Consider the following 19,723-nt stretch of genomic DNA (forward strand, 5'->3'; position numbering starts at 1 on the left):
ACTATCATCCTGTTCATCAACACGCATGAATTAATACACACCTGATATCAGTATTCCTGAAAGGGAAAACAGTAATATTATCCAATTGATGAGTTGGTATCAGTAATTTCATATACACTAATCTAGCAGTCACGATAATCTAGTTGACAAATAATAACTAATATTTTAATGAATGGGTTTCAGCAATTACAGTTTATCGTAATAAAGGGATTGAAAATGTCCCGTGAAAGCTAGCAGCCTAAAAGCATTCGATTTCCGTTAACCATTAGAAGACTCCGATTTTTCCAACAGGATAAAACGGAACAGCCAGTGAGTAATCGTCGATTACACGCGAATTGCAACGTGATTGTGACATTATCAACCGACCACTGATGTGAAACCGCTGATGTAAACATTGTCGAAAATGCATTTATGCACATACATGCGATCAGAGTCGATATTTCGTCACGATAATTTCGTTGATTGGACTTGAATGGTGTTTGGTCGAGACCACCTCGTTACAAGCATATTATCGCTACTAGCCATAAAATATCATTTACTAGCGACTGTCTATCGCCCAGATGTGACTAATGTACGAATAATCGCGAAAGAATAACGCTATTAATCAGTGTACATCGAAACTGTTGAAATTATTAGCATTGTTCTGTGAAGCAATACTACTAGATACACATAGAGTACAATGATGGTACAAGAAAGTTTAATTGTAGAATACACATATTATTCAATAATCTTCTAATAAAAACATTTATAATGTTTATGACTCCCTGTACACTTTCACTTTCATGACATAATATTCCAAATTGTCTTCAGTAAAAGGCTCTCTATTAAAAACTTATATCATTTGAAATAGCTATATTGATTGACTTTGTCTCTTTTAAGCGGAATAAAATTCATCAAACCCTTTTTATACAAAGCAATACGATACTACATCATTGTTCACGAAAAAAGACGAAACAGTGAAAGAATGAAAGAACAGAGGATTAACGAAATAAAAACCAAGTCGATCAAAAAGCTTCAAAGAACCAGATCGATAATTGAAAAAGCCAGCCATGTGCACACCTAAAAAGAGCGTAAATCGAATAGTGGAAGTCAATCGAATTTCGTGAAAGAATCGCTTAGATTCAGAATGCTTAACAAGTTCTAAGTAAAACGTGTATAAATGGGGGCTCGCTGTCACTCGTAAAACATCGTTTCACGTTCTCAGTGACGCACCTCTGCCCATAATGGCCGTGGATATCATGCTGATGGTTTTAACGAGCAAAAGTGTGGCCATTCTACCGGAACCCGATTGATATTTGCGAGTGCGTTCCCGAAACAGACTCTTTGATCTCCGACTGGAAACGGTTGAGGAAGCTCGAACGAAACGCTCTTTGTAGATTGATTTTTCACCGTCCTTTCCGCTTGTCATTCGTTTAATCGAACTACTATTTGTCGAAATCGTTCCCACTGTAATCTCTCCTGTGTTACCCTCGCGGCGTCAGTTGTCACTTTCCAGTTATATTCCACTCGCTTGCGGAAGGTTACAACTCCCCTTTCGTCTTTGATCCAGTTAATAGGGACTTTTAATTGATCCCTGAAGAATTGAAGATGAAACTCAGACTAAATGGCTTGAAATGCGATTTATGGCCGAAAATTGAATCTTAAGCTACATGTCAGTAGAATTGTAGTGAAATATTGAGTAACTGAATTTTGATAAAAGTTAGTTTTGGTAATTTATCATTCTGTAGCTAAAAGCCAGACTAACCCAAGTCCATTTTTTTTCAAAATTAATATTTAAAATAATATTTACTATTTTCGAAAAATTCTTTTGTATTTTAAGCATCTTAACACATTAAAGTCCAAAGTTGCGTAAATACATTTCATTCACCATTTTTTTAAGGAAATTTATATTACTGAATTCTGCTTCTTCATGTCACAGTTATGTTGCGTTTGTGCAACTTTGAGCCTTAATAGATTAAGAAAAGATAATTGCACCGTCTAATTTTTTACAGAAGAAAGAAAAGAAAAATTTTAAATTACTTCGAAGTACACGCAAACTAAATCTTCCAGTTTTAAATTTTGTGAAGTCACTAACACCAAGGTGTCATTCTAGGATTAAACCTACTCTATCTATAACTTAAGGACAATGGACCCGTAAATACTTCCTCAAAAAAGTTTATAATACATCTCAGCAACCGCTATCTACAATTATCTCTTTATCCTCTAAGCAAGAATTAAATACCTCCGTTCTTCAGCCAGATCTCGCGGCACAAAGTAAACAACTGCAACAAGTTAGGGAACAAGGCTGTTACTTAAACGGCGACGATGCAGAAGTTCGACGTTCTCGCATTATCCTGAAACTCGTCTAGCTGGCAAGCTCTGCTCAACAGTCCCTAGTATTTCAATCATGGACGGGGCTTTCCATCAAAGTGGAATATTTTAAGTCGGATCTGGGCGCATTAACTGTGCGCTTGAAAGTAATTTTGAAGCACTCCTTTGCAATATGCACGAGGGCCAGTCGCCTACTTTTCACTCTTCCATGCCCACTCACTGAATTGCATTCATAATCGGCCAGACAATATAGGCTAATCCCTGCACGTGTCGCGTTCACTGTATAACACTCGCGGCGAAATTGATTTAAATTTCTTATCGTGTTTGGATTAAAAATTGGCCAGTGTATTTTTTAGAGTGCCAACACAATGAGATTGGTCAAACTTTTGTGGACGATGAAAACTGAATTTTTAGTCCTTTTACTTTTGCATTATTTTCCTTTAGCAAAGGAAAATATTTGACCAGTTTCACATTTTATTGTACATGCACAGAACACTGAAATTCACTTTCAATACTTTCCCTTTTTTATCGATTCCAATCTTTTTCGAGTCAATTTATTTAAATTAAAACATTGTATTATTATCGTACTTAACATATTTTAGTGTATACTTAACGTAGAATAATTTAAAATAGATTAATACTATTAGTATGAACTGACGTGGATTGAAATTTTATGTTACTTAGTTGACTGTCGCTTTTGAACTACCTATTTAAATGTTTCACATGGATGTTCTAGGTAGTGGGGCGGAAATCGTTCTTTGGAAACTATTGGTCGAAGAAAACCCCTCCTTAAAACTGGTTATGGGAGTGAGTGGAAAGTTTAGTGTAAACATGGTAATAAAGGAAACTATTCAATGTCTGAGAATCCAAACACTAACCATGTACTTGCATGACAAACCTAAGCAATGTGTAAAAAAGGAAATGACTCTCCTTTTTTGAAATCTTCCTAATGAACCATTCAGATGCCAAACTGATTAGGTCCACCTTTTGTAAAAATTGTATTTTTATCACTAAAGCACATTAATAATCAACAGTTAAAAAATTGACACGTTTATCTACATAGTTTATATCTACTATTATAAAATAATAAATCTACACATGGTTGATAAATGACACTTAACTTATTCGCGAATCCATTTTCATAAATCTTAAGTTCTTTGTCGAGAATTCAATACTTCAAACACAAAACCAATAATCTCTTAAACAATTCACTATAGTAAATTACTTTGCTTGTTTATTTTAAGCTGAATTTTAAAATACATTATTTATCGTATCGCCACTTTTCTCTACTTTCCATTCTATGAACTTGAACAGTATAGCATCTGAGTGGCCCAAATATCATTCACCAAAAAGATCAAACAGACGAAAAACAAAGAAGAATATTAGGAAAAGAATGAAATCCACTACAAATGCAAGATGCAAAGAATGTCCTTCAAGACATTCCTCCATCGTGCCCACTGGCAGAATAAGAATCACAAACGTCTCGTTATGTTTGAGAATGCACGCCGCCGCTTAACGTCCAACAAAAGCAAGAAATTCGACGCGTTTCTTTGATTGCTTTCGCGGAAAAGCCAACGTAGTCGCTGAGCGTTTGGAAGATCTCGTTTCAGAGCCCAGCGCAGAGCCGACGGGAACGGAAAACAGAGAGAACATTTCGGTCGGAAAGTCGGTTTAGCCTAACTCCTGGGAATCTGAATCCGAAACTATCTTCGGACTACTAGCAAGCCAGTTTGCCTGCAACTGCATTTCTCTCTCCCTCTGGGGACGCTATCCATTTCGTTCCTTCGTTCCCTACCCCCGTATCGGCCTGGTTCTTGGCTGCTCACCACGTTTCGCGTTTCCCTCCTATCCATCTTCCACCCAGGATTCGCGACTCACACGCTTGCTTGGCTCCTTTCGAATTTACGCGACTCGCGAATTACCGATTAACATCATCGTCGCGGCTACGAAAGTTTCGATAAGGCGGCTGGGTGAGATAGGAGACATCCAAGTTCATCGTGGTAGGATCCTGGTATGCTCCGTGAGGTACATGTGAGCATTGTGTTAGAACGAGCAGTCTATCGTTTTCTAGTTACTTTGTGGTATTTTGAAATATTTCAGGTTTAGTTTTATAGCTCAGCTTTACCATGAATGGCGAAGTTTTGTTCTGTGGAGAATCCTAAGCTAGATTTGTTTTTTATATTAAGAAAAATAAAAGTCACAAAGTCTTGGGTAAATTTTTCTACAAACAGCATATTAATTTGCAGTCTCTTTCAAGTATTAGTAGTCTATAACAAAAATGTGTTTTGAAATATTGAAAGTTCTTCTGAGGAATTCAATTTTGCAGACAATGAAAGAACATTTCGATCAGCCTAGGCGACAACTGTAAATCACTCGAGATTCAAGAAAATCTTCAGAAGTGGAATATAAAGCATCCTATTTTCGTGGCTTTCTTTTGAAAATCCTTCTTTTATCGCGAAAACGTTCTTGGTACCTGCTTTTTACTTTCCCAATCTCCCGTCGTCACCGGGTAAAGGGGATCCTACTAAATTATTTTTTCGCTACCCCCCGCCCACCACCTTCCATGTTTTCCACTTTGCACGCGCTGAAGCTCAGGGAAAAGACAAAACGTTTCGTCGGTTTTCTTGGCAACGAGTCCGCCAACTTGGCGAAAATTGAATAGATAGCAGAAACGGATGGGAAGCGGTGCCAAGTTCTCCACCAGGAAGGGAAAAAGGAGAAAAATAATCATGGTCTGAAGTCGACGAAGAAATCAGCCCCCTTGTACTCTTCACTTCTACTATTATATTACGCCGCGTTCTTCTTAGTGGTTCAAAAACTTTTGGTGAGCTGCAAAGAGGTCTCTGGTTCTGACAAGAAAAGGCCAAGAAGTCAAAAATGGATAATTTATAAGAATTTCTCTCCTTCGGGAATTCAAAATCAGAAGACAATCAAATGCGAATTTATACGAATAAATAAATCTTTAAAAACAAAAATTAATATTGAACTTTATACAGGGATAATTTTAAGGGATTTTGTATGAAGCTACGTAATCCAAATTCGAGGAGGAAAATGTGGCTTTATCACACTAATGTAAGCATTGCGAGTATGGTACTATGGTGACGATTCTTCTCACTTGTAAAGCATTCGCGCTCCATCTTACGGTCGCTTTGACAAATATTTGAGCTTTTCAGTATCACCAATAGGTGGTTATAGAATTTTTGTTCATATTTTGTAAAGCAATTTCAAATCAGTAAATTAACAATTCTATTGCGATTACTAATTGAACATACAATAATAATACAACTTATTTGGTAAAAATATGTAAAAAAGGAAATTTAAGATACCTTGCACGATGAAAACATATCTTACAATTTATTTCCTTTTCATATATATTTATACAGGATCATAGTACAAACACTTTGCTACCAACAAATGTTGTTTGCTAACAACAAACTTATACAAAATAAAATTGAACGGCTGTTCAATGAAATTGTACTTTATGTACAACCAGGATAAGGATCTATTCTGTTTGTCCTTAAGATAAACTTAAGTTTTCTATCCATATCTTCATCATAAATAGCTTTACATATTTCATAATTTATCCTTCGTCTAGTTTGTGTAGGCTTCTCATAATACCTTGTGTGTCTATATTGCTCTAGAATTTTTTCCTGGGCTAATATACGATTTAATGTACGACAAGCTTTTTCTACATTGTTGTCTTGAACCATGACAGTTCGAGCAATAAACTGAGCATGCCGTGCTATACCCATCTGAAATGAAATGTTTAGATTGAGTTGTTTAGCAACTCAAAATGATTTATGTTCCTTATCATATGTAACATATTCATTTTATCACCATTGTAAACAAAATTAACTTTCAGCACAATTATTTTGTTAAATGTATCTGAGAAGATTCAATTATTTCAAGGTTTAAATAAACAAACTTGAATCATTTATAGGTTAGGTTTCTTGGAAAACGTATTAAGAAGTACAAATTATTTTTGAAATTTTATCATAGTAACAGATGAAAATACTAACTAATTAATGAATTAAATAAGGTACCTTGTGTGCTGTTCACGCTCAATTTTGGAATATTAACGCAATGAAAGTTGAAGACGATGCAACCATCCACCAAGCGCTCCAATGTCGCGCGTTTCGATACATCGAATCGATACATCTCGAAGCGCGGCTTATTTGAACGTTGTAATTTTCACAGTATACTTCTTTGACAATTTTATCGGCTACGCATAAATGAAAAAATTTGAAAAAAAAGCCGAACATTTTCATAGACATTTAGTTAAAAGTAATACGATCATTCTATTATTAAAACAATGGCAAAGAATACGGAAAAAAGTTTAAAAAATAATAGTTAAATGAAATAAAGTAGCAACACATTTGTAATTATTCATCACTCTTACTTTCCATAATTAACCCTTCAGTCCTGATGGATCACAATGGAACCTCATATGGCCCAAGAAAAACATATTCAACAAAGTGATAACGATAAAATACAAAATCAGATAAGTAAGAATCTAAAGACAGGAATTAATGATTAAAACATGAGTTTAGTTATTAGAATTTTTCGCGCTGCAGTAAAAATTAATTTCAAAACTTAATCTGACGCAATTACTTCTCGATCCTTCAAATTATATTGGAATCCCCAGCGGCATATACAAAGCCATGCTGATAAGGATATCAGAAGCAGAACCACTGAAAACGGAGTAGCATAAATGTGTATGCGGAACATTTGACTTTATGAATTTTAACCACGTGTAGATCCTCTATACTTCCACCTTTGTCCATTAAGTCCCACATTCTTGACTATCAGTACCAAATTGATTAAATCTTAAACGATCTTCACCTCTAACTTCGAATTAAATATTTACCTTGCAATTTAATAACGAGATGAATATTGTTTAATTTTAGTTGCACGTCACATATTGCTTTGCATACTTAATTAACAGCAGAATATCACATTTCGATGAGGATTTTCCTGCGTGAACGGTTAGAGCAATTTTTACGCTACTATTTTTTTTTTAATATTTCGATATTTGCGTAGCAGTCGGCGAAACGAAAACTTTGCAAACCTTTTAACCTGGAATTTAGTATAGAGGCCAATCGTTCCCTGTCATTTGTAAATATCAAACGAATCGATTGTTATAAAGGCATTGCGTAGTGGAAGCGGAAACAAAACTGTAGTTTAGGCGAAAAATAAATATCGTCCATCGAAAGACGGCTGTATTCAGAATATGTCACATCGAATGATTCAAGTGTCATGCACATCGTATGGTTTTATTCCATTTAATATTTTAGCATACTCTTATCACGTTTCCAAAATTTGTCTGCAACATTTGGGATTTGATTTCCATGCGCTCTTTCGCAAAATGTATTGTACAAAGAGTGGAGACCATTAGAAATATGTTTAATTAGTGAACCTACTTGTTTTCCTCAGTGAATGTTATTTTGTGAAGTAAGAATTTTTATCTTAATCTATTTTCGAAGTGTATGCACATTATGTTCCTAATTATTGCTGTTAATTAATTAGTATTTATGAAACGTAAATAAAGCTGCGTGATGTAAAATGTACTGTACTTTTGTGTTTTCCGATTGAAAAATTACAGCTGTTTTAATAACAATAATATTAAACTCTAAACTATAGATAGAGTGGAGAGTAGAAGTAAAAGGTTTGAATATTTTTTTGAATTTCGAGAAAAAGTTCTAAAAAATCTTGATATAATTATTAATCTAACAATGAAAATTCTCAAGTCCATGAATTTAGTTTAAGTGTTACGTATTCTATAAAACTGTAAAATCAGGAAGAGAGTAAATTCCACACAACATTGCTCACAGGATGAAGATTTCCGACCTCTACAATCTAAACGACTGTTTGGTCAATATCTTGGCGCTTAACGCAGAATTGGCCTCAGCGAAGTTTCTCGATACGAAAGGAAACGACAAAGATTTCAAGTCACTTCCTCCTGTCTAAGGAAACAGGATACTTTATGTTCTAATTGTGTTTTGTGGTTGCAAATAAAACACCATGCCGCCGAAACGGAAGAAAGGTTTAAAAAAGATGTCCATAGAGCAAATGCCGCCGTAAGTCGTTATTCACTAAATGTTTTCAGAAGAATGTTCACTATAATGTTAAGTTATAAGAACCTGCAAAACGAACGCTACGTAAGTAGTAATAATGTCAATTCTTTCTCTTTCTGATTCACGTAAACAGAATCGAGCCAGATATTCCTGAGCTACTAGAACCAGAGGAGCCACCAAAACCATTGATATCGTCGGTCACTGGCGAGCCATTTGGGCCTCGAGTTCGTTATATCACTGAAAAGGATGAGGACCAGAGCTCTGATGATGAGCCTGAATCGGAAAGTGACGATGAGCTCAGGCATTTAAAGGATGATTTACCCCAAGTGCCATCAGAATTTTGGCATATACAGAAACTTATTCGATACATGAAAGCTGGTAATCAAACTGCGACTACGGTGGCCTTATGCTTGTTAAAGGATTACGACCTCACCAGCAGGGTAAAATTATCAAATTTTTCACAGCAGATAGATCGTTTAAAATAAACAATATTGATTAAAATTAGAAATTCTTGTTTAAACTGAGATTTACTACACTGGTCAAAAAAGTTTTGGGCAAAAATCGGCTAACTTTGATTGACGATAACTCCGCGAAAACTCATCATAGGATCATGATCTGTGATTAAATTTATAGCTTGAAGTCTTGACTGTGAGATGCTATGTCTCAATTTTAAGTTTAGTGCATCTATTCTACTGTAGCGCCTTGAAGCTGAAGGCATCCTGAAGGCAAATTGTAAAGTTTAACAAAGTACAGGGACTCGTTAAAATTTTTTTTGGGAATATCGTTTACAGTAACATAAAGCTGAGCCCTTCCTCTTGGATTTAAAAAAAAAATCAGATTGCTATGATTTTTTCTCATAAAGCTATAGCACTTCAAAGTAACCCTTGCATTTTTGCCATATATTGGCACTACCCCATATGCTATCAAAATGCAAAGGTTACTTTGAAGCGATGTAACTTTGCGAAAAAAAATCACAGCGACTTGATTCTTTTTCTAAATTAAAGAGGAAGGATCAAGCTTTATGCTCTTCTAAACGATATCTCCGAAAAAAATTCTAGGAAGTCCGTGCATTTTATCAAACTTTAGAATTTTCAATACGATAAACATGCCTTCAGATTTAAGGTGCTCCAGTAGTAGAAGCACACTAAACTTAAAATTGAGGCATAGTATCTTGTAGTTAAGACTTCAAACTGTAATTCAAAAAACAGATCATGATCCTACAATGATTTTTGGCGAAAACTTTTCTATGCCATAATTTTTTTCACCAGTGTATTTCTTATTGTCTTCTACGTAAAAGAGTGTAAAAGACTTGGAGATTCTTTCTTTTAATAAAGAGAAAAGAGATCACAATAAGAAGTAGTAGTAAGGCTATTTCTTTAAATATAAGAAAAATGAAGTTAAATATTATTTTTGAATGTAAATATAGATTATACAAAAAGCCATTCAAGAGATGGGAGGCCTAGAAATCCTGGTGAATCTGCTCGAAACAAATGATCTAAAATGCCAGAACGGTTCTCTGTCAGTTTTACTTCAGATCGTGACTTGCATGGAGATGCGACGATACTTAATCGATCTTGGTATTGTAACACCGTTGATACGAATGTTAAAGCATCCAGCTAGAGACATTCAAGTTAGTCCTTCGTCGCTCAATACACTTTTACACTTTCGTTGCACAAAAAGCTTTACCTATCGAGAATCTATTTCAGTTTCTCATGTTATTTATTATTTAATATATTATTCGTTTCGATAAAGTTGCTAGCTACTGAAACTATGGCCATCGTTGCACAAATTAGGAAAGCTAGGAAGCAAATACGTCTTCGGGGTGGCATACCCCTTATTGTAAGTCCAGTACGAAATAATGTTTAGTATAAATAGTTAATTACCTATTTTTTGAATATTGCAATATTTGCAGTATTGTTTCAATACTTAAATATTTCCTATTTTTAAGATGAATCACTGCAATAAAATACATCACCTGTATCTTATCGGTAGTGACTTCTTCTGTAATTTTAATATAATAAAAATTTGATATTTATTAGTTAGATGTAATGGATATACCAGACAACATTCTTCAACGACCCTACGAGAACTTAAACGAGGTTAACAGGGAATTGGTAAACGTTGCAATCGGCTGTGCTAAAGTCTTAGACTCTCTGAGCAGCAGCCCAAAAATAACAGAAGAGCTTCGCAAACACGGAGTAGTAAAGCTCATGGAGCGTTTCTTAAAATCTGTACACACTTCCCTAATAATACCTATGATGGGTACTGTCCAAAAGTGCGCTGCAATGGTAATTAATTCAAAAAAGAATGAACTGATTAAAAAAAAAGTATATTTACCAAGACGACAGCTACAGCTACACTATATTCATCACCTTTTTAGAACGCCTTTCGAGTGGCTTTCGAGCGCACGAACATCATCCAAGACGTGGTGTATCACCTGAAAAACGACGACATTAAATTGAAAGAAAATTGCGCTTTGGCGATATTCAAATGCGGCCCAAATAAGGTCGCAAGGGATATAGTTCGAGAGACGAGTGGCTTGGACATACTGTGCAAACTCGTCAAAAGCGAAGATATTCGCGCTAATAAACCCCTGCTGGCAGCCGTCACAGGTGCAATCTGGAAATGTGCTATCAGCCCGGAGAATGTTGTAAGATTCAACCAGAATGGCTTGGTTCCTTCTTTAGTGCCCTTTTTAGAGGAGCACGAAGACGAGGACGTGCTAGTAAACGTTGTAGGAGCACTTGCAGAATGCTGCAAGGATCCTGTTAACAGAAATGTTCTGAGGGTCAATGGTGGCCTACCTAAACTGGTAATGGAATGTTCAAAACAGGGTTTCAAGGGTTCTCGGTCTCCTAGACTTTTATTTCTTTATGGTCTTGCTTGCAAAGTGCTAATATTGCTAATAGAATTGCTCAATATTAGATACTAATAAAATATCAAAGGAAACTACTGTAAAATACCATTTCTATAAAAACTACTAGGACAGAAATTCCAATTCAAGACACTTTGAAAATCTAACTAATCTTTCATTCTGAATTCAGAATGTTCAATCAACATCTCTCTGTCTCCCATCCCACACAATTCAAAACACATTTCTTTATATGCAAACTATCATTAACGTAGATCAGACTGTTAAGCTCCACGCACGAGCCCCTGTTGGAGAACATACCGCTGGTGATAAAGGAGTGCGCGCAAAATGAACAATGCATGGACATCATCAACGATCCCGAACACGTTCTGGACGGTGTTCGATTGGTTTGGTCGTTGCTGAAGCATCCCAGCGACACAATCAAAAGAAACGCTTGCCTCGCGTTGGTTCCTTGCATCAAGCACGCCAAGGATTCTCCTGAAATGGTGCGAGCATTTGTGGGTGGATTGGAGCTGACGGTCAGCCTTCTTCAGAGCTCAGACACCGAAGTGCTGAGCGCGGTGTGCGCTACTATTGCCGAGATCGCCACGGATCCAGAGAATCTCGGGATCCTCAGTGATCACGGGGTGGTGGAGGAATTGGCGAAGCTCGTGGGAACGGTAATTCTTGCAGTTTTCATTCAAGACACCTTGTTCGGGTCAGGAAGCATTTTCTTGAGGTCAGAAATTGAAGGACCTCTTGAATCGATCCTTTCGGATGAGTCGATCTTCGTCCTATGGGGAGAAAAATATGTGTCGCTGAATGAGAGTATGGAGATGCGTGAAATACCTGTTTTTCTGGGTTGCAAATATATGTATTCGACTAACGAAACAGTTTTTATCATAATTTTGTTAGGTAAAATGATTGTTCGTTGAATAGAGATATTTTTGCTAACTGCACGGAGAAAAAGTATCATGCAGATCTTGTAGAAGTCTACTAAGTAGATTTAATCAAGGTAGACTTTTGTAGGATTTGTTATAGAATTTTGTGAAATTAATACAGGTAGCTTGACTGCAGTAAGAGCAGCTTTGTTAAATCTACAAAGTCGATTTGTACCGATTCTATTAAACTCAAGTGTGTTAGAATACTATTGTAAATTCTACAAGAGACTTCAATAACTTCTGCTTAACACTTTCTTCCGTGAAATTCTTAGCGAAGACAAAATTAATGGATAAAGACAAGTATATAAATTACTGTTGCATTACTAAAATAGAAATTACACTGTAGGGGAGAATACTTATCTACTTTTACCTTAAGTTACATTTAAGTTCAATTTAAACGCCTAATTATATAGTCATCAAGCCAGTCTTTAACTACAGTTATGTAATTATCTATAAGTGCCTTATTTTCTTAATTATCTGCTTTCTCAGGAAAATGAGGGCTTGCGTGCGAATTTGACCCTTGCTATTGCATACTGTAGCGAATGGGGAGAAAATAATTACAAATTTGGCCAATTAAACGCAGTTGCACCACTCGTCAATTACATGACCAGCAAGAATAAAGATGTTCTTAGGGGAGTTTGTATAGCGGCGTACCATTTAAGTAAAGAACCTTCGAACTGCATCACTATGCATTCTTCTGGTGTAATAAAGGTACAGTAATTATATTTCTAATAATTTTATGAAGGATACATTTTATTTATGCAAGCTTCAATCCCTTTTCATACAATAAATAGTTAAAAATTATTCAGAATCTAATATAATAAAGCAACAGATAGAAAATGTTAGAACAATTTTGTGGCAAACTATTCATAATTATTCTTGTGAATATTTTTGCAGCATGTACTGCGGTTAGTGGGATCAGACGATCCGGAAGTACAAATCGCAGCAGCTTCCACAATTCGAAACATAAGGAAGCTCGCATTAACAGCGGAGAAGTTGCATTTTAAAGAAATGTAAGCACTGCTGTCGCAGTAAATTATTTATTAATCACGGTGTTTCTAATCACGATATATTCTAATTAATTTATCACGTAATTTTCAGAAACACACTGGAGGAAACGAATTATCATCTGTAACATATCAGTTTACCGAGTGCTGTATAAGGAAACAAATACTCAATTGAAGAACACGTAATACAAACATTTTTATTTAAAAAATAGAGTAACATGTTTATTGAGATTCTATTGATCAATATCTTGTATATTTAAGTATTACGTTTTTGCAATTACACCGTATAGTTTCGTAAAATAAATCATAAATGACCAAATCCCCACCCTACTAATTAATTTTTAATATTACGTAAACCGTAAAAAGATTGAATGTCAATATTTGAAGAAGTATACAACGCTCAATTCACGTATACTTAGTATTTTTACCTTCTCCAATCAATTAATATCATGATTGTATAATTTATGTATAAAATGTATATCATACATTAAGTACATACACACGTACATAAAACAAAATATATTCAACATGATAATTTGATACAATCAATGTACCTGAAATTAGTAATATAAAAAGCTTTTTATAGCTGTGCAAGATTACCAAAGAATTTCATATTTTAAAAAATTCTGTACCTAATACAAAAAAATGAATTATTTCCTACTTTCCTTAACATTAGAAATCCATATAGCCCCACACACTTGATTATGCTCATTTGCTTGTGCATTATTGCGTTATATTTTGTTCAGATCATGTTAAAACTGTTGTGGTTCTTGCACATCACCTTTGATTGACGAATTGTACGTAATCAACTTGTTCGCTAATAAGGTTGGGCATGATCTGTGTGTAGTTAAGAAATAAACTAAACAAGCATAATCTGGCGTTTGAGAACTTTATGAATTACTATCAATTTATTTTCAAAATACCTATCATCACAACTGTACTGTGATTATAATTCAATCAGAAAATATCTATCCATTTATACATTTCTCAACACTAGAGAACATTTGCATAGACTATGCTTACAGGCACTTAAAATCTGTATATATAAGTAGGCATTTTTAAAATATGACACATGCATAATAAAACATTCCATTCCAAAAATCTGTAATAATTGTAACGCTATGTATATTTAGATTGTATATATGCTCATAGAAGCATATGAATTTTAGGCTCTTATAGAATGCTTCTTAATGAGTAGTACAACTGGAAAGAACATAATTTTGTATAAAAATCGATCAAGAATATGATTTTTTGTATAAGCAATTACTTCAATAAATTAATCATTTTATTGTGTAAATTGGATTTACTATGTATACAGAAAGAGATTTTTTATTTCATTTAAAATTTAAGACAATCTAAAAAAAATCATGCAGATCTCACTTGTATCACTCATTACTGAACACCCTATTTAATTATAAAATTTATAATTTTAGACATGTATAGGGAGTGCCAAATATATTTTCATTTTATACTAGGAATGGGTGAGAAGGAAACAGTTAAAATTAAAAATTTTGTAAGAGTTTACAAAAATCTGTCTCCTCAGGATTTAAAATTGCGCAAATTAATCCTGCTTCTCCGTTAGTAGAGCACTTGTTGCAGCTTTCACAGCTGAAATAAAAGTCTTGTTAGTAGTCAGTTTTCATAGTATTATCAAATAATACATATTATAAACATTAATAAATGTACCAGCATCTTGAGCAGATGATATAAAAGCATCAACTTTATGGTGATATTTTAAAAAATTTGGTCTGATAAGGCGACGATACACAACTAAAGAACCGTTATTTTCTATAGGAGCCATGAGCCACATGTAAAATAGGCACTGTAATAAACGATAAAGTTAATAATGCGCAAAATAACATACGCATAAAATAACTGTTAAACTTAAATATACCTTGAAAAGCCAATAGACTGGGAACCAGCAAAGAATATAGTCTGAAAAGAACTCGAAGATTGTAAACACTGCAAAGACAACCCAATACGTTAGCCACTTTGTATCATCATCTTTCTTTGGACTCTCTAATGCTTTCATAGAACAATAAGCAGGATATAGGAATCCAAATATATTACAAACTAGTTGTTGTCCAATACCAAATACCAGGTAAATTGCTAAAAGACCAATAGTGCCTAAAACATTAAATAACATTGTATTGTTCAGTCATAAGAGTAAAGAATAATGTCTTATAAACGCAGAAGTTACAAAGATATTTTAATAAAATAGAAACTCTTTGATACATATATATTTCTGGCAAGTAAAACTCTCAACATTTTTTCTTACATATTATTGTCACAAATATTTAATTACTGATAATATTTAAGGTTGTAAAATGAGTTTGTTGCCAAGGTTTTTTTCTTTGCTAATCATGGTACAAAGAGTGGACTAAAAAAAGAATCTACACAAATTGTAGTACTTTCCAAGTAACATGCTAAAATCGAGTTACGTTTACGAGAAGCATTTACAGTAGGATCTTGTTACGTAAAAGGAGAACGAATCAATTCTGAATGGGTAACGGCAAAAACTGACACGATGAGCTGCAAATAACCTAATGACCATACCTAAAAACACGTAAACTCGATCCACTCCAGTTTGTTTCTCGATTTTTGCGAAATACTTTGTCCAAACTTTGTTATCATCTCGCAACGCTTTGTCCAAAGACTCTTTTATTGCAGCTATTCTTGACATTCTGTTTGAATTTTAAACAAAATAATGGATTTCACACTCCCTACGTGAACTTGCAGATCGCTACTAACTTTATATCCGGGGGAATAAACCGTTGGCAAAACGCGGTACAGATTGTTTGTTCATAAGAAAGACGCGATCATAACGAGATTTACGAAAATTAGACACCAGAGGGCTAACAAGGGGTTCTAATTCTTCACTTGAATTTAAATTTCTGCACATAGCAATACATTTGTTATTATTATTTTTAATTTATATATAAATTCAATTCTAATTGGAGGTTTTTCTTTTTCTCCATCTGTACTATTATTAAGTTTACTTACACAGTTTTGACTGTTATTCACTGATCTTGTTAGTCTATGACCGTAAAAGCGACATCTAGTCTCAACGCGCGGGAAACTCATTTAAATTTTTGAAATGCAGCAATGAGTTTGTAAATTTATAGATTAAATTGGAATATACGAAGAATGCACTTCTTCGTAGTATTACTAAATAATTTGTTTTTTAAATTAATGATGTTACACTAGATAATGCTTTAAAGAAAATGTTTATATTTGAAAACATAAATAATTTTTCTCTTTGTCCTTTAGAACAATTTTTCCCTTAATCCACAAGATTTAAGTTTTAGTTCTTGTAATAAGAGGCAAAATGATATCTACATATACTATTTCGTGTTACAACTGAAAGCTTGAACAGCAAATTTAATTGTTCTCTCTTTGCTGAATGCTAGTACATGAATTCTGCTTAACAGTATTCAATTATATTTATTTTACTATAGTACCTTCTTAATTAATATAGACTTCGTCATCTGTCGCCATTAATTATATTATAACAAAATTATAATAAGGTTTAAAAAATATTACAGCACTGCAGTATATTTGTTCGATTAGGCAATATTAAAATTACATGATACAGTTATCAGCATTTTTATTTTTATTACGAGTCTGTCTTCGTATTTCATTTAACACAGTTACACATCGTTCGAATTTTAGTGTTAGTACATGTCGGCGTACAATCACTTACTGACTGTATAATTTGATTAAATATTATCACATTTACACGTTGCGTTTTCCTTTTTTTTTTATAAAAATATGTTTCGCGATAATAAATGCGGAGCCATTCAGTATTCAATGGAAACTCATGAATACATGCGAGGATAATAAAATGAAGATTTAGATGAGTTATAATTTGGTCACACTCGAGGGTGACACATTATTTAGTATAAAATAAGTTAGGAACATTTCAACGAATTATTGTTTGGCACTGCAGCTGAATTACTTTATACACTCTTTTCCTTTGATTACCATGCTTAGTTCTTTCATAGATTACACGTAGAATACACAAAGAAGTGCTGATTCATAGTTTGAACAAGTACAATGTTATTTCTAGCAAATCATCATTTACGTAACCAGTTGCCATTGTCAGCGCGAAGAAATCTATCGCTTATTGTGTCCTCAAACAATATGTCCCCAACATTAGTTTAAATACTGCTTTATTATGTTTTAATAACTGATATGTAATTAATTTGTACAAATTAATTCATTCGAAATATTTTGGCATTTACAGGATATTTATTAACAGGTGTCAGAAATTTTAAAGGATGATTCTATACGCTAAAATAACAGAAAAGTCAAGAATGACAAAAATATGTTTGAGATTTTGTTTCAGAGTTATAAATTACTGAGAAAACATCTGAAATTAGTGTAAAATATGTCTGACTTCGAGCTTATTCTACTGATCTTCTTGTGTCTGACTTGGGACTTATTCTACTTGTTTCTCTGTGTCTGACCAAGTTACTGTAGACCAGCAGTAGAATAAGTCCTAAGTCAGACACATTTCAGGCATTTTCTCAACAATTAGTAAATCTGAAACGAAGTTTTAAACGCAGTTTTCTCGTTCTTCATTTTCGTCTTATTTTGACATGTAAAATCACCCCTTAAAATTTCTGGCCCCTGTTGTTGAATACCCTATACAAAAGTTTGGAAAATACATATATTTATTCACGAATGGTCACAAATGCCTGCAAATGGATTTCGATGGGAAGGTTTTAGGACCATTTGAGGTCGTCAAGTTAGGAAATTCTCTCATTATTCGCATTATATGGAGTATCTAATGGCCAGATTTGAACCCACCGTAATGTTAGAAACACTGGTCCATTGAATTCTCCACACTATTTGTTCTTTCGGAAGCGGTCGCTCGGATCATCCGTCGCGTGATGTCGTTCCACAATCATTTTCCCCTTCTCACACAATGGAACTTTCGCCACGAGATGCAATAAACGGGGGCGATAGTTTATCTCGTAAGACATTACGCCACCAAGTGTTTCGTTCGCACATATTTCATCCCCTTTGCAACCATACCTAGCGACTCACTATTTATTTCTCGAAATTCTGCTTGCCCTCTGAAGGCTTCTTTTCTGAATGTGAGATATAGTTTAACAAATTTATTATTCATTTATTTATCGCAAAAAAATTTTATTTATTATTTCGTGCATTTATCGAAGAATTGGAAATTAGTTTGAGTATTTCCTGTATTTTGAATATGTCTGATATATTTGACACTTGGATTAAATTTTTATGAACATGTGGTTATCCAATGAATACATCGTTCGATCTCATTTTAATAATGTGGATAGTTTCCAATTCATTTGTAACTGTTATACTAATGTATGTACTCGTATTTGAAACGCTGCACATCACTTTCTTCATTTGTTTAGATTAGGTAATCAAGATTTATTTTAATTGAGTATTCAATGATTACGAAGCGGAAGAAAGTTGAATGCACCTGACAAGACTTGCAAATCTATCAGCTTTGATTGCGTAAAAGTGATTTGTGATACAAAGTAGGCAAAAAACGAAAGGAATATACATATTTTACCCATTCGTTTTGATTTTCATTACGTACTCTCGCAAAATAACACTTAAACTAGATTAAACTTCGTAACAAATAATCAGTATTTGCTAAATACTCATAAAAAGAATATTTTAAACCTGTTTCCTCAAGCAACGTTATTTCCTTATATTTCCTAACAAATAGTGTAATATATTAGCTTTTTTATTGTATTAATACATAGTTCCTGCGTTATCTTTGCATTACTTCCTTTTACGTCAGTAGTTTCCCCTCGTCGCATTATTACCTTACTTCCTAGTTAGATATGTTGGGCATGATGTGTATTTACAATTTCTGACAATCGATATTCTTCAACATTCAATCGATTTCATGCTCATTTATTAACCACATCATAATAAGTTACAGTATTTACTCGGTATAGGTTCGTATATCATTACGATATCACTACTAGAAAAAAAGCATTTTTTTAAAACCAATCTATGCGTTAATAATTAACTTTTTATTCTTCAGTAGCACTATAAAAAGAATGGGAAATTATTTCAACAAACGAGAGGAAAATAGAGAATTTATAACGAGAAAATACTGTATTCCCTTCAGCGTATGCTCAGCCTAAAATATAACATACAAAAATTATGTATACCATTTTATTTACAGTCACGGACTATACTGTCTTCCTTGCAAAAATGTTCAAGGTCTCATGGTGTAATGGCTAGCACTCTGGACTCTGAATCCAGCGATCCGAGTTCAAATCTCGGTGAGACCTTAATCTTTTTTGCATTTTTTTGCATTAAATATGATTCCAAATCCCTCAGATGATCCAGAGATCTTTTCTTAAACAGACCTGGTTCTTCTTATCTTTTTCGATTGTTTACATACACTCGAACAGTCAGAAAAGAAAATTCGAACGTTCATTTTAATAAATATTCACATTTGTTAAACTTATTCTTTTTAGTGGATATGATGCTACTTAAATAATTCAAATAAAAGAAATGAAATTAATGTCTAAGGTA

At 34.0% G+C, this 19,723-nt stretch overlaps 3 protein-coding genes and 1 non-coding gene across 4 annotated transcripts; 2 read left to right on the forward strand and 2 right to left on the reverse strand.

The window, feature by feature from the left end:
• Nucleotides 1–5,645: 5,645 nt before the first annotated feature.
• On the reverse strand, nucleotides 5,646–6,423 carry Mrps21 (mitochondrial ribosomal protein S21). Its single transcript, XM_076390773.1, has 2 exons — nucleotides 6,354–6,423; nucleotides 5,646–6,062 (listed from the first exon to the last, which is right to left on the reverse strand). The coding sequence occupies exon 2, from the start codon at nucleotides 6,060–6,062 to the stop codon at nucleotides 5,790–5,792; it is 273 nt and encodes a 90-aa protein (XP_076246888.1). The 5' UTR covers nucleotides 6,354–6,423; the 3' UTR covers nucleotides 5,646–5,789.
• A 1,908-nt stretch (nucleotides 6,424–8,331) lies between these two features.
• Gudu (Armadillo repeat-containing protein gudu) lies at nucleotides 8,332–13,323 on the forward strand. Its single transcript, XM_076392185.1, has 10 exons — nucleotides 8,332–8,387; nucleotides 8,518–8,824; nucleotides 9,811–10,014; nucleotides 10,137–10,223; nucleotides 10,424–10,672; nucleotides 10,765–11,196; nucleotides 11,511–11,915; nucleotides 12,666–12,887; nucleotides 13,074–13,189; nucleotides 13,278–13,323. Exons 1-10 carry the CDS (start codon nucleotides 8,332–8,334, stop codon nucleotides 13,309–13,311), a joined length of 2,112 nt encoding a protein of 703 aa, XP_076248300.1. The 3' UTR covers nucleotides 13,312–13,323.
• Nucleotides 13,324–13,360: 37 nt separating this feature from the next.
• On the reverse strand, nucleotides 13,361–15,959 carry LOC143188116 (receptor expression-enhancing protein 5). Its single transcript, XM_076392186.1, has 4 exons — nucleotides 15,740–15,959; nucleotides 15,078–15,310; nucleotides 14,870–15,005; nucleotides 13,361–14,791 (listed from the first exon to the last, which is right to left on the reverse strand). Exons 1-4 carry the CDS (start codon nucleotides 15,864–15,866, stop codon nucleotides 14,745–14,747), a joined length of 543 nt encoding a protein of 180 aa, XP_076248301.1. The 5' UTR covers nucleotides 15,867–15,959; the 3' UTR covers nucleotides 13,361–14,744.
• Nucleotides 15,960–19,404: 3,445 nt separating this feature from the next.
• On the forward strand, nucleotides 19,405–19,476 carry Trnaq-cug (transfer RNA glutamine (anticodon CUG)). Its single transcript has one exon. It is a non-coding gene; the product is annotated as a tRNA-Gln (tRNA).
• The last annotated feature ends 247 nt before the right edge of the window (nucleotides 19,477–19,723 follow it).

Source organism: Calliopsis andreniformis, chromosome 2, assembly GCF_051401765.1.
Source record: "Calliopsis andreniformis isolate RMS-2024a chromosome 2, iyCalAndr_principal, whole genome shotgun sequence".
Taxonomy (NCBI): Eukaryota; Metazoa; Arthropoda; class Insecta; order Hymenoptera; family Andrenidae; genus Calliopsis; species Calliopsis andreniformis.

What these genes read in the sequence shown, in the direction of transcription:
- Mrps21 (XM_076390773.1), bottom strand. Translation starts at nt 6,062, where the DNA reads ATGGGTATAGCACGGCATGCTCAGTTTATTGCTCGAACTGTCATGGTT.
- Gudu (XM_076392185.1), top strand. Translation starts at nt 8,332, where the DNA reads ATGCCGCCGAAACGGAAGAAAGGTTTAAAAAAGATGTCCATAGAGCAA. An exon ending in TCCAAAAGTGCGCTGCAATG is followed by an intron (nt 10,673 to 10,764) that starts GTAATTAATTCA and finishes TCACCTTTTTAG; the next exon opens with AACGCCTTTCGAGTGGCTTT. An exon ending in ATTCTTCTGGTGTAATAAAG is followed by an intron (nt 12,888 to 13,073) that starts GTACAGTAATTA and finishes ATATTTTTGCAG; the next exon opens with CATGTACTGCGGTTAGTGGG.
- LOC143188116 (XM_076392186.1), bottom strand. Translation starts at nt 15,866, where the DNA reads ATGTCAAGAATAGCTGCAATAAAAGAGTCTTTGGACAAAGCGTTGCGA. An exon ending in TCGAGTTTACGTGTTTTTAG is followed by an intron (nt 15,311 to 15,739) that starts GTATGGTCATTA and finishes TTAATGTTTTAG; the next exon opens with GCACTATTGGTCTTTTAGCA. An exon ending in ATCATCTGCTCAAGATGCTG is followed by an intron (nt 14,792 to 14,869) that starts GTACATTTATTA and finishes CTTTTATTTCAG; the next exon opens with CTGTGAAAGCTGCAACAAGT.